Source organism: Xenopus tropicalis, chromosome 2 (assembly GCF_000004195.4).
Source record: "Xenopus tropicalis strain Nigerian chromosome 2, UCB_Xtro_10.0, whole genome shotgun sequence".
Taxonomy (NCBI): domain Eukaryota; kingdom Metazoa; phylum Chordata; class Amphibia; order Anura; family Pipidae; genus Xenopus; species Xenopus tropicalis.
In genome coordinates, this window is record NC_030678.2 from 30736426 (window position 1) to 30749848 (window position 13423).

The window sequence follows — 13423 nt, forward strand, 5'->3', positions numbered from 1 at the left end:
TGTTTAGGGAAAATGCTTTATTTTACTTCTGATACTTCTGGTTCTCACATGAAAGCAGTATTATCTTGATTGATGGTAGATGTCATCACATTACATTATGGTATCCCAGTACTATTTTATAAACCCAAATCATGCATTATCTAATCGATCAGATGTGGTCTTCTGGGCATCAGCTAAAGAACAACTAGCACTTCACATCTACTTTTTGGCATTACTGTTTTACTTAATCCCCTTGGCACTGCTAAAAATATATAGATCCCTTGCTAATAATGTTCAGGGCTTGTAATCAATAGACAGTGCTTCATTGTATAGTAATAATACTGGAGTGTTTAGGTTTGTGTTACATTTATTTCCCACAGCTAAGTGGCATTTTCACACACACATCATAAAGAGACATAACAGAGATGGTTTGTTGGTATTTATATAAAATTTTATTAGGCATATTTGTGTCATGGATTCTTAGGGTGAAGACAGGGCGATAAGTCGCTGTGACTTTTAGGAAAACCCAGTTGCAGTGATGAAAAAACACAGCAATTCCACAATCTCCACACAAAATATACAAGTCACTGCGACAACGCAGTACAAATCACCGCTATGAGAAGCAGTGGCAATTAGTCGGTGCAACTGGAATTTTAAAAGTGCGGCGACTTATCGCCCCATCTGTCTTCACCCTTATACCATTCAAGCCTAAAAAGGTGGGGGGTCAGTAAGCAATACAGCTGCAAAATTGCCCAAATGAAGTTAATCAGCAATTAACTCTACTGGCTTAATGTTCTGCCTGTGCCTGAAGTCAAGTTCTACTTATGTTTTGATTTGAATATCAAACTCAAAAGCCACCTCTCAGACGAAGGACAAGATGCAGAGTTGATTCTTTCTGGATATTGTAGTCACAAAGGGTGCGGCCATCTTCCAGCTGCTTGCCGGCAAAGATCAACCTCTGCTGGTCTGGGGGGATACCTTCTTTGTCTTGGATCTTTGATTTAACATTCTCAATGGTGTCACTTGGCTCTACCTCCAGGGTGATGGTCTTGCCAGTCAGGGTTTTTACAAAGATCTGCATTCCACCTCTCAGACGAAGGACAAGATGCAGGGTGGATTCCTTCTGGATATTGTAGTCACAAAGGGTGCGGCCATCTTCTAGTTGCTTGCCGGCAAAGATCAACCTCTGCTGGTCTGGAGGGATACCTTCTTTGTCTTGGATCTTTGATTTAACATTCTCTATGGTGTCACTTGGCTCTACCTCCAGGGTGATGGTCTTGCCAGTCAGGGTTTTTACAAAGATCTGCATTCCACCTCTCAGACGAAGTACAAGATGCAGGGTGGATTCTTTCTGGATGTTGTAGTCACAAAGGGTGCGGCCATCTTCCAGCTGCTTGCCAGCAAAGATCAACCTCTGCTGGTCTGGAGGGATACCTTCTTTGTCTTGGATCTTTCCTTTGACATTCTCTATTGTGTCACTTGGCTCTACCTCCAGAGTAATGGTCTTGCCAGTCAGGGTTTTTACAAAGATCTGCATTCCACCCCTCAGACGAAGGACAAGATGCAGAGTTGACTCTTTTTGTATATTGTAATCAGCAAGACTACGGCAATCTTCAAGCTGCTTGCCGGCAAAGATCAACCTCTGCTGGTCTGGGGGGATACCTTCTTTGTCTTGGATCTTTGCTTTGACATTCTCTATTGTGTCACTTGGCTCTACCTCCAGGGTGATGGTCTTGCCAGTCAGGGTTTTTACAAAGATCTGCATGATTGACTGTGAAGTAAAAGATACATTAAGAATCAATTCAAATGTCCAAGAAACTTTTTTTACTATGGGATATATTGTATACATGACAATACTATATATTCTGCACATCCATACTATAATTGTAAGGGAATACAAATCTGGTGTTCAAAGTGGACTTCTCAATTCAAAACAATACAAAAGACAGATATATACCTATTGTAAAGCTGCTTTATTACACCATCCCACTGTCTCTCAAGGAAAGCTATAAAATATCTAAAAGGTGTACTAAATATCAACCGCTCTATTTAACAGACAGTATACCCCAAAATTAGTTTTTACAAGTCAAACATACAGAGTCAGAAGCCATAATAGGTACGAAACAATATATCATAGATACAGCCCAGCAGGCAAATCACCTACAAAACCAATGGAAAAAGTGTCTATCTACAATATCTATTGTATATCAGCACATCCACACACATGTGTGGGGATTAAATACAAATTACTGGACAAACCTTACCTTGATTTAAAACCTGCTGCTTGCTGGGAGATGGTTCTCTGCGCTCTTCAGACTAAACTGGATGCTCAGTGCAGCACAGAAGCAGTATTTATATACCTGTGCAAACAAAAGGCAAGTTCTAAAATATTCAGCAGCTATTGCCCAATATGAGCATTCCTAATAACTATAATTATGTGTTCTGCTGTTCTAAATTAGGGCACCGAGCCTCACCCTGTTATTAAACCTGTTTGGTAATTCCTATTTGCATTTTTTATGAAAAGGACGGAATGGCAACTGGCAGGTACCTTGAAATCTACAAATCTCTTCTTTCTGATTCATTAATCTGCCAGATTTCAGCAACATGTTACCTGCTTTGTGAAATGTAATATTCAGTTTCTCAACAAAATAGCAGGCAGAATATATTCATATCACTCTCATATCACTCATTTCTCTTTCATTCTCCTCACTTGATTCTAAATCCGGCTGGGGCCTTACTACCTCTAGTTAGTGCCACTTTATTTACCCTCTTGACTATGGACAAATATAATTTCCAACTCTCCATAACCCTGGAGAATACATGTACAAGGAAGTTAATGTAACAATGATCTCTCTCTCTTCTGTTCTATTGAGAATCTAATTTTACCTGGCATTTAGCACAAAGTCTTTGAGTGCCACTTTTAATTTAAAACCTATGGTTAGAGATATGCTCGTTGTACATCACACATACTATTTTGGTGTAATTTTAATTACTGACAATATTACTGTTCTTTATACTTTAGATGTTACAGCAACCTAAAACCAGTAAAATAAGGAAAAGTGTTTGCCCGTACCCTTTAAAAGACTTGGGGCTTCTGCAGCAATAGAGACAGGAATCTTTCTCCCCAAGACTATCAGGCGAACTGAGAAGAGAACAGAAGTGGGAATGAGAGAGACAGTCAGAGTTACTGTTCCAGAAAACAAACACCAGTCCAACACAAGGGAGATATCAAGGAACACTCAGTACGGAGAGGGAACTCAGTAAACACAGTCTCTGGAAACATGATCTATTTATGCTTTGTATTTCCAAGTATCTGTTTTTTTTTTTTACTAACTTAGAAATATATATATATATAGTTGCCATTGTATCTCTGTTCTTTCTTTCATTTATAACAATTACATTTTTCCATTGGGACATTAACAAAAACCAACTTAAGCAACTTAACTTATGGAAGCCTAGTGTGCCTTGTGCTTACCTCCAGGCTGGGTTTTATCTACTGAGACCTCAGACCCTGGGCATGTAATATATATGTAATGGCACACGTGAGTTCCAGATGTACCCCTTTGGGACTGTGCCTGGGTGATTTGCCCTTAGCACAAGAGTAAGATGAGCAAACTTGGGACATAAAACTGAAAGGAAGGAGACATGGATGTGATAATTTAGTTGTGTAATAATTTAGTTGTATAATACACCTACACGTGTAAAAAGATAGCACCCCTTCATATTGATACACACAAAATCTTTCAGGTTTACTCAGATCTTTAGTTCCCATTTAAGTCAAGCTGTCTTATTGCACCATGCACCAATGCTCTGTAAGCCTTCCATTAGTCTTCTATAAACAGATATCCTGAAATTCTTATATATGTTGTTATATAAATCCCCTTTTCAATCATTTCTGACTTAGCATAATGTGCCCATACCTAGTCTATCCTGTTTGGGCATGGCTGTTTGTTTAACTAGCTTACTTTACATTTTTCTTGGTGTGACTTGTACAAGGAAATTAAGTTTAGCTTAGGTGTGACCATGATTGCATATGTGAAACAGCTCAAAGATACCTGGAGATCAAATATAATTCCAGCAACCACATCAAACTGAGTTCACGCCAGTTATTGTATACGGAGGGGTACTCCTAAACCAGTGGTCCCTAACCAGTTGCTACCAAGCCTCTTTGGATGTTGCTCCCAGTGGCCTCAGAGCAGTTTATTATTTTTGAATTCCTGGCTTGGAGGCAAGTTTTGGTTGCATAAAAACCCAGTATAATGTCAAACAGGCTGCCATTCCACATAATAGCCAATCACAGGTCTTATTTGGCGACCCCAGAACATTTTTTCATGCTTATGTTACTCCCCAACATTTTTTCCATTTGAATGTAGCTTAGGCTTATAAAAGGTTGGGGACCCCTGTCCTAAACCATTCCCAGGACTGTATGTGGTCATAAGCACATCTCAGGGACATAGAACCTGCTACTCTAAATGTAAAAATCAATTCTCCATCCAAGGGAAGTCTCTGTATCCTTCCCCAGTGGGAAATAACTGCAAATATTGGTAAAGGGTTATTATATTTTAGGGTTACCAGCCTGTTATATTAATTCAGTGGTTTATAAAGTTCAATCTATACTTTCTATCCAAAATATTATCAGGGCCACCTTATCTTAAACCTTACTTTCAAATACATGACAATAGTAACAATAGTAGCCATGTTGTACTTTTACTGATATCTAAAACAGCAAGTACATTTTTATTCTCAAATTTAAACCTGTTGTCAGGCTGAGACCCTATTTGCTTTGAACCCCGAAATTTGGTATTACCTCTACTTTAACTGATGAAATGCAAAGCAAGTTGCATCTGACAGTTTTAGAGTTGGATTTCCCAGTTCAGTGGATGCGTCCATTTTAGTGCACCCTCACTTTCGGTGCATTCATAAATAACCCCTACTGACTTTTGGTGTCAGCAAGTAAAGGTATGAGTCAGAAACACTTCTAGGCTACTAGGTAGGTGGTGTGGGGACTCCATGGATGTGGCTATTGGTTGTGTGCTGGGTAGCTGACTGGGCAGCAGTAATTGCACCAGGTGGGAAGGTTTTCAGGGGACCATCTACTTATAATTCCAGGCTAGGGAGGAGGGTGGCATATTTGTTTGGCAAGGCCCCCAGTAGAACACTTTCCACTGGAGAATGTATATTTATATAATTACTATATATCAACTAATTTCTTTTTGTGATTTCATTTTGTGATTCATTTTGTGATTATTCCTGGCGTATTGCTCACACTGATTCACAGCTTGCCCAGTCATTCCCGGAACTCCCTTCTCCTTTAGGTAAAATGATCCTTGGTTTTGACAGACTGCGCTACGGCAATAGGGAAAAGCAATTTATTCTGTTCTACAAGTAAATATACACAGATAAATTAATATATTGGAGTTTTACTGTTTGTGAATTTATCATTTGTTTACTATGTGTTCTATTTACAGCTGACTTTCTGAAGTCACTCAAAGGGTCATTAACTAAATATTAAAAGGTCAGTCTTTCTAGCAATCGAGGGGGAAGGACGTAATTTCAAAAGTCCCACCCCCCAAAAATTCACACGTTACACAATCTTTGTGTAGGGGGTTGAAGGCAGAGCGCCCTTATACATTGTGTATATTATCATGTAAATCCCCAAAGAAATGTTGCCTTATGCAAACTTTCCACGCAGAATGAATGCAAGTCAGATTGGCATTTCTCTGCCTATGCCATTTCTCTATCTTTATGCCACTGGAAAAAACACACTGTGTGACGCTACCCTTAGGGAATGCTGGGAAAGAATATGTTGTGTTTTTTATCAGAATTAATATGCTCTGCTTCATTTTTGATACCTAATATCATTATGTACTCAGTTTTGGAAAAATGTATAACTTTATTCTTCAGTGTTTTTGTTTTTTCCAGCATTGGGCAGGATTCAGTTCAGCCAGAAAAAGGTTTATCACGTGAAAACACATGGACGAGACTCAACTTCATATACCATTCAATTCAGAAAAACTTTCATGTTTATCATATGAAAACTAATGCCCAAGATTTGACGCCTGCAGTAGCAGAGATCTATTGCGGACAACTAATCTCCCTGACAAGGAAACATTGGTGACTTAGCAATATGTATGCCTCTCTACCAGCAGTTCACATTATTGCTAGTGGGAAGGCATTTCGGGGAGATTAGTCGCCCGCAGTAGCAGAATTGAATTGAACTGGAATTGAATTAGGAGAAAAGTTTTTTTCTACTTGAATTGAATCTTGTCCATGAGTTTCCACTCGATAAACCATAAGATATAATTTTCTCACTGAATTAAATCTGGCCCACTATATGCAGGGGATTTTGCCATAAATGTGCTAATTTTTAAGACCACCATGGGAAATGGTAGGTCTGAGTGAAATAACACAATTGTGAAATGTTATATGTGAGGTTTAGTAAAGGACGTTACATGACAAGGTCCAGCTGGTTCCAGCGCCGTAAGCCAAATGCCTTTATAAAGGTCACGGAACACTGAGGTGCTTTATAATATTATTTTTGCAACACAAGGGCTATTTTTGTACAAGTGAAAGATGAGAGAAAGGAAGCAAGCAAAATAATCTAGCAAGTCGGGAAATTCTATGAATGGCTGTGATTAGCACGATTTTTCAGACTGAAGGGGGTTTTGTCAATTGCTACAAAAGGTGTGAAAAAAATCACAATGTAGGTAATGTAATATGATCCCAGATATCAATAGATATTTGTTTTGGAAGCACAGAGACAGTTTTACTCCAAGCAGAGCTTCATGCAGGCCAACAGTCCACATGGGGCTACCAAATAGCCAATCACAGTCCTTAGTCCAAAGAACTTTTTTTATGCTTGTGTGGCTCACCAACATTTTTTAAATCACAGTGTGGCTCATAAGTAAAAAAAAAGTTGGGGATCCCTGATTTAAAGAGAAAATGGCATTGTAAGTGTTTCTCTGCATTGAGTTCCCCAACAGAAACAGGGTTAGCACTAGGTGCCTAATGTATTGGACCAAAGCTGTGTTAAATGGGTTAATAGGTTAAATAGGTGACTAATACATACTCTTGAATACCAATATTCTCTTTTTTTGAATTACAGGAAAGGTCTCATTTAGATTGTTCCTTTATAATTATATTTATAAGTCCCAATTAATGTAGCAAAAATCATAATGGTCTGCATTTAGCCTAACGCAGTCATAAGGGAATGGCAGCCAACCTGAAAGGGCCTCTGGAGATGCACCCACAGGAATTGTGTTGTTCAATACACACAAGCCAATTAATTAATCCAATTAATGGTTCAAAATAGGCTTTGGCAAGTACAAAGAGACCAAAACAGCCCTCATCAGCCCTCAACATGTGACTGTCTATGGCAGTGTTCCACAACCAGTGGCGCAGGAGCAACATGTTACTCACGTTACTCTTGGATGTTGCTCCCAGGGGCCTCAAACCAGGTGTTAATTTTTGAATTTCTGGTAAGGAGGCAAGTTTTGGTTGCATAAAAACCAAGTACAGTGCAAAACAGAGCCTTCTGTAGGCTTTATAGCCAATTATAGCTCTTATGGGCAACCCCCAGGAACCTTTTTCATGCTTGGGTTGCTCCCCAACACTCCATTTAAATGTGGCTCATGGGTGTAAAAGGTTGGGGATCCCTGGTCTATGGCATCTTACAGCAGCTCTTTAGCATTTGCCAGAATCTAAAGATTGCCAGTATGATGTACAATTGCCATTGTACATCATACATATTTTGTCAAACCTGACACAAATTAAGGTGAAAAAATGGTGACTTAACAGCTGGTGTTAAAATTCCAGTATTCCCAGGTGTCAATAAGGCACACTTGGGCAAGCTGTATCAGAAGAGACAAGATGGATGCAATGGCACTGGGCACAACTGTACCGAAGTGCTTTTGCTCTGCTCAGTGCTATTGCCCTTATGTCCAGGATCTTTGTTAATGACCCCTAAAGTCATGTATGCTTCATCACAAATCAGTTAACTCATATTAGACTTTTTTACTAGTCAGAATCAGCAATGCAATGTATGTATGTATATATGTATATCTTTATAAAGCGCTACTTATGTACGCAGCGCTGTACAGTAGAATACATTAATACAAACAGGGGGGTTAAAGATAATAATAGATAGATACAAAGTATAACAATAAATACAGATAGATACAAGATAAATACAGTTGCAACAAGTTAATAGTCAAAAACACAATAGGATGGAGGTCCCTGCCCCATAGAGCTTACAATCTAGATGACAGAAAATGTCAGAAAGGGGCAAGAAAATACTTCAATAGCAATGGCATTTTAAAGCATTTTAAGGGGGTGTTCCCTCTTCAAATATACTTCCATCCTGAGTTCTGTTGAACCCTGTCTTCTTCTTCCATCTACAAGTTAGTTTCATTTTATCTGCATATATTTAGTAATCCTTTTATTACCCATCTTTGAAAGCTCGGTTACTATATGGTCTGACTCAGTACCTGTAAACTGGAATAACTGCTGAAGCCTCATTCTGCCACGTAGCTTCCTGGCTGGGTACATTGCTTGGTCATATTGAAAGCATTTAAATAACAGCTCCTAGATCTCACTACATTTTTATTGTTTTCAGAATGGGGCCTTTAGGCATTCTCTTGCACCTTTAACTATCTAGTGCCACCAAACAGAATCTATGGGGTCCCATAAAAAGGCCATTGTGTCACAGACATACATTATACTTTTGGGGTGGGCTCTTTAATCTGTGCCATATGTTTGTTGAAATGGCAACAGGCAGCAGTAACCGTATTTTTATTTGGGAGCAAGACAGGGGCACTAGTATGTGTTCTGAGTTATTGCTCTGTATTGCCCTATATTACAGTCTATGGATGGTGGTACCTCAGAAGAGCAATCAGGGCCGCTCCCACTGATATAAATACACACAAATAAGCAAATAAATAAGTCTCTCTCTGCATTAATATGATATATATATATGATAAAAAATAGCATAGAACAGGTGGCTTGCCCAGCAGACTACTTGTTAAAACTATATATAAACTAATTGATGTCCCAGCTACCCAGGTGTTGTCCTGCAATTATATGTATATAATGCATAACATGGGTATAAGTTAAAGGTTACTGCATCCTTACCCTACAGGAGGACAGTGATTCCGACCACACATGTCTGTTTATAGGCACACAATAGGTACAGAGAGGCTTCTCATGAGGTCCAGTAAGTAGTTTCAAAGCAACTCAAAGGAGAACTAAAGCCTAACTAAAGAAGTAGGGGAAATGTTGGATATTATGTTGGGTTTGTACCCTTAGCAGGGAAGATCTGTGCCCCCAAAGATGCCCCAGTAGCCCCCCATCTTCTTTTCTGCTGATTCCCTGCACATGCTCTGTGCTGCTGTCACTTTCTGAGCTTAGGGACCCACTCACACTATACTGTATATATAGAATATAAATGTCACAATTTACTGTGTATATAGAATATAAATGTCACAATATACTGTATATATAGAATAGAAATGTCACAATATACTGTATGTATAGAATATAAATATCACAATATACTGTATGTATAGAATATAAATATCACAATATAAGGCTGATTAGTAATTAATACAGATGGCACCACTACATGGCAGTTTAGAAACCAGGGCAATTAACATCAAAACTTTTCTGTTGATAATTTGTGATGACCCCTAAACTCAGCTTGTCAACAGCTGCCCAGAGCGCACCGAGCATGTGAGTCTCACAAACATTTAAGATGGGGAGCTCCTGTGACAAGTTTGAAGTCCTGGATCATTGCTATTGAGATTCTGAAACTTTAAACTGGTGCAGTTAGTACAGTATATTATCCATATTTATTTTTAACGTTTAGTTCTCCTTTAATGGGCAATTAAAGCCCTGATTTCTTTTATAGAGCAGCTGTGCAAGCCCAAAGCAGCCCAATGACATAGAAGTGACAGCCTAGTAAAGAGCAACTGAAAGTGAACCAGGCTCACTCTTAGATAGAGACATGCAGAAACAAGGAGGTTCCGTCAGTCATTCTCATCCACACTGAAAAAGAAGCAAACACACTGCAGCTCATTAACAACCACTGGCCAAGTGAGCCCCTGTACTGATTTACATCCACTCATCCACCTAAATCAGACAGATCAAAGCTAATGGCTGTCACTGGATGAAAAGAAACAAAGTAATAAAAATCAGTGTATGTATTTGGTGATCAGTGGTGTAGCAAACGGGTTGCCACCCGGTCAGTATTTTACCCAGATCTATGCCTATCTTACCCCATGTCTTTGCTGTTCCTTGCAGTTTCCCCCCAAGGTCTGACCACTATGTCATTGCCCTGCCCTATTGAATCATCAACCTGCCCCCACTTTACACTACCACCCGGCTGGTACAATGCATTTTAGACCACTATGTAGCAATAAGGGGAACAGACCCTGCAGTGATGGTCAGGACCTTAGGAAATAGTGGGGGTCCACTGATACACAGAGTCCAGAAAATTGTTTTCCCAAGGTTCTTCCAAGGCTCCAAAGCTGTTAAGTTAAACACTAGCCTATAACTGAAGGGAATGGTGTGCAAACTCACATCTGCCACTTTCAATCTGAAGCCGGCTGATAAAAGGGACATCCAGAGCTGGTCTTACATTCCTAATATGTCCTTGCATTTCAGGTACATGAACATACCCAAACAGCGCCCACAACACCTAGGCCCAATAAATAGTGAATGTCTATTTACAGCAACCCCTCTGGCACTTGCCCAGGTTCATACTGGGTTGTGCAAGGCCCTCCAGGGCTGCTAACCCAGGGGCCGTATACTCTGGGGTCCCTGACTTCCCGCTCACCCACCACCAGGCCCTTTTCCCCATGTGTGTATATTATATTCGCCAACATTGATGGAGGGCAGTAACAGCAGGGGGAGCGGCAGGTGGGGATGGGGCCTGGGTTCGTAGGGCCCACCAGCCTAGTCTGACCCTGCATTTGCCAGAATCTACAGATTGCCAGTCCGGATTTCTCAAATGAAAAAGTGGCTTTGCATAAGCCATACTTGGACATTCCTTCCATCTGCTGGACATGTTTGGAACTGCATATCATTATAACTGAGCCTGAGTTGTCTCTAGTCCTTGAAGGACAGCAGTTTTTCCTTCCATAATGCCAATGTTGGCAACCGTGGCTGGTGCAGTACCATAACTCTTATTGTTTCCCTGTCTGGCATAATGGCAGCTGCAATACATAAACGTTGCTTATCCCTGACTCAAAGAAGGACAAAAAAGACAATACAAAGACAGGGAGCAGAAGCTTAATTTATATTTCACATATTGGTACATTGATCTGTTTGTGCTGAGGACAGAAGGACAGACAGTAGAGAAGAAACAAAGTTCAGCTTGTGCTTAGAGCTTAGAGGAAAAACAAAACAGAATTGGCTGCAAACTAGACACTGCATAGGAATGTATTTATGAAAGCAAGCGCAAAATACATTTGGTGCAATACAGAGGAGCATGTATAGATACAAGTGCCTATGTGCAGAATTATTTATATTAAGAGAATGTACATGGTAAGAAGATAAAATCATTTTTCCTTTGGGCCTATTTAGAAGCCTCCCCCCTCTCTATAGCACCCAACATTCCAAATTTAAGTAGTGGGATATTATTATTATTATTATACAGTACATTGAGGGGCGCCAATTTGTTAGGCACAAACTTGTGAGCAAAAATACTAATACTATAAAACAGTGCACCGGCCTGGGCACTTGGCTTGGGTGCACTACAATTTCTAATTATCACCTGGTATTCCTTGTGTGGGCAGTGTCGGACTGGAGGAGGTGGGAACCACCGGAAAACCTGATGAAAGGGTCCACCACTCCGGCCTCACCCCACCTCCACAGTTTAGGGCCTACAACTCCCCATATATACTGGAACCAGCGCAGTTAAGTATTGCGCAATGCATTCCAGCCCCCAGTGCTCCACCACATAGCCTACTAATGTGCTCGGGCCAGTGGGGCCCAACAGGACTGGGGCACACACAGTGATTGAGGGTTTCCTTGTCCTTTATACAATTAGAATAAACGTGCCACTTTAGTTTGCCTTTAATTCTAGCTTCCTTTTCTATAAGCAATCACTTCTTTCAACTCTTTTTTAGATGCTATAAGATTACTAGGATGTGGAACGGGTGGTAATGCAATATACAATATCCCATCAATCTCGCCTTTGCTTTAGGCTGGGGCCTCCAATTTAAAATAGAACATTCTGTTACATGAATAGAATGCACTGATATTTTTCTGTTTTGGTTGTTTTTTTGTGTGAAATTTGCCCTCTGAGAGGATGAATCAACAAATATGGTTCCCTGTAACAGATAAACAGACAGGGGCAAGCAGTGTTGCAGTAACAACAAACCATCTTTGTTTTTTGTGAGCCGTCCTTAGTGTGTCTGCCGGACAGAATCATATCTTTCAGGTATTAAATGATCAGATTAATATCCGTTTCATCATTTGTATTCGCCTCTTGTTATTCACACACTTCCCATTCTGCATGACATCATTTAATAATTTTAATAAATATTAACGGACATGTAATCCCCCCAAAAAATAATCAGTAAATAGCCTCTTTGAAATCTTTCAAAACCTGCCACTCTGGTTGTTGGTAAGGCTGCAGCATCCCTGTAATCTCTTGGCATTCCTTCTCCTTCTCTGCCCTCTTGCCCAGGAATTTACTGTGGCTGATGGCTACTGAGCATGCTCAGTTCTTCTCAGCTCAGAATACTAAAAACACCCTCCAGTGTAGCACCCAGTGAAGAGATTGCTGGTTCCCATAGCTCAGAGATCCTATTTTTTCCTCCTAACCTCCCCTCCTGAGTTCAGATCAGCAAAGCAGAACGTTTTATCAAAGTAAGTTCTGCCTGTGTAAGCCTGCATTCTTGATTGCATGAACGTTACAGTGCACATGTACTTTTTGCAGATGGAAGCATTACTGATGATATCAGAGAGAAATGGCTGCTGGGTGAAAGCTGCTATTTGCTTAAGGAAAATGTGATGGTGCTGGCAAGCAGAGGGGATATATGCAGTACAAAGGATACCATTTGGGTGGGAAATACGTGCCCAATTTATACATTGTAGGCAAATGTAGGCTTTACACGTCCTTTAATGATGTTAAAGTACCTCTGTTTTGTTTATGCAGATGGTTATTTATCAGTGTATTGTTTATATCTGCAGCTTTATTACACAAAAGACCACAACAAGCAGTGAAATATAAGTTTATAATACACTAGAGCCATGAATATCCTGTAAATTTTATCCTTATAAATAGTTAATAATGTCAGCAGTTATAATCAGTGCTTAGTGATATAATTTGTGTCACGTGACTCACTGAAACGTGTATTATAATAAATAATGTACCCCCTACTGTAAAATATGAGGATTTTAGAAGTCACCCCAGAGGCTTGAGGCCTTTGGCCCTTATGCC

At 39.9% G+C, this 13423-nt stretch overlaps 1 protein-coding gene across 2 annotated transcripts in view; it reads right to left on the reverse strand.

The window, feature by feature from the left end:
• Positions 1 to 408: 408 nt before the first annotated feature.
• Positions 409 to 13423, reverse strand: part of ubb (ubiquitin B) — a 198403-nt gene continuing 185388 nt past the window's right edge. The window contains exons 1-2 of one of the 2 annotated variants that reach the window (XM_012957523.3): positions 2244 to 2339; positions 409 to 1750 (exon numbers count right to left, since the gene is read on the reverse strand). In XM_012957523.3, coding sequence (XP_012812977.1) covers positions 827 to 1744 — 918 coding nt within the window. In that variant the 5' untranslated portion in view covers positions 1745 to 1750; positions 2244 to 2339 and the 3' untranslated portion in view covers positions 409 to 826. Of the gene's footprint in view, positions 1751 to 2243; positions 2340 to 13423 lie in introns of those variants that run through there. The other variant, XM_012957522.3, reaches the window with a different exon arrangement.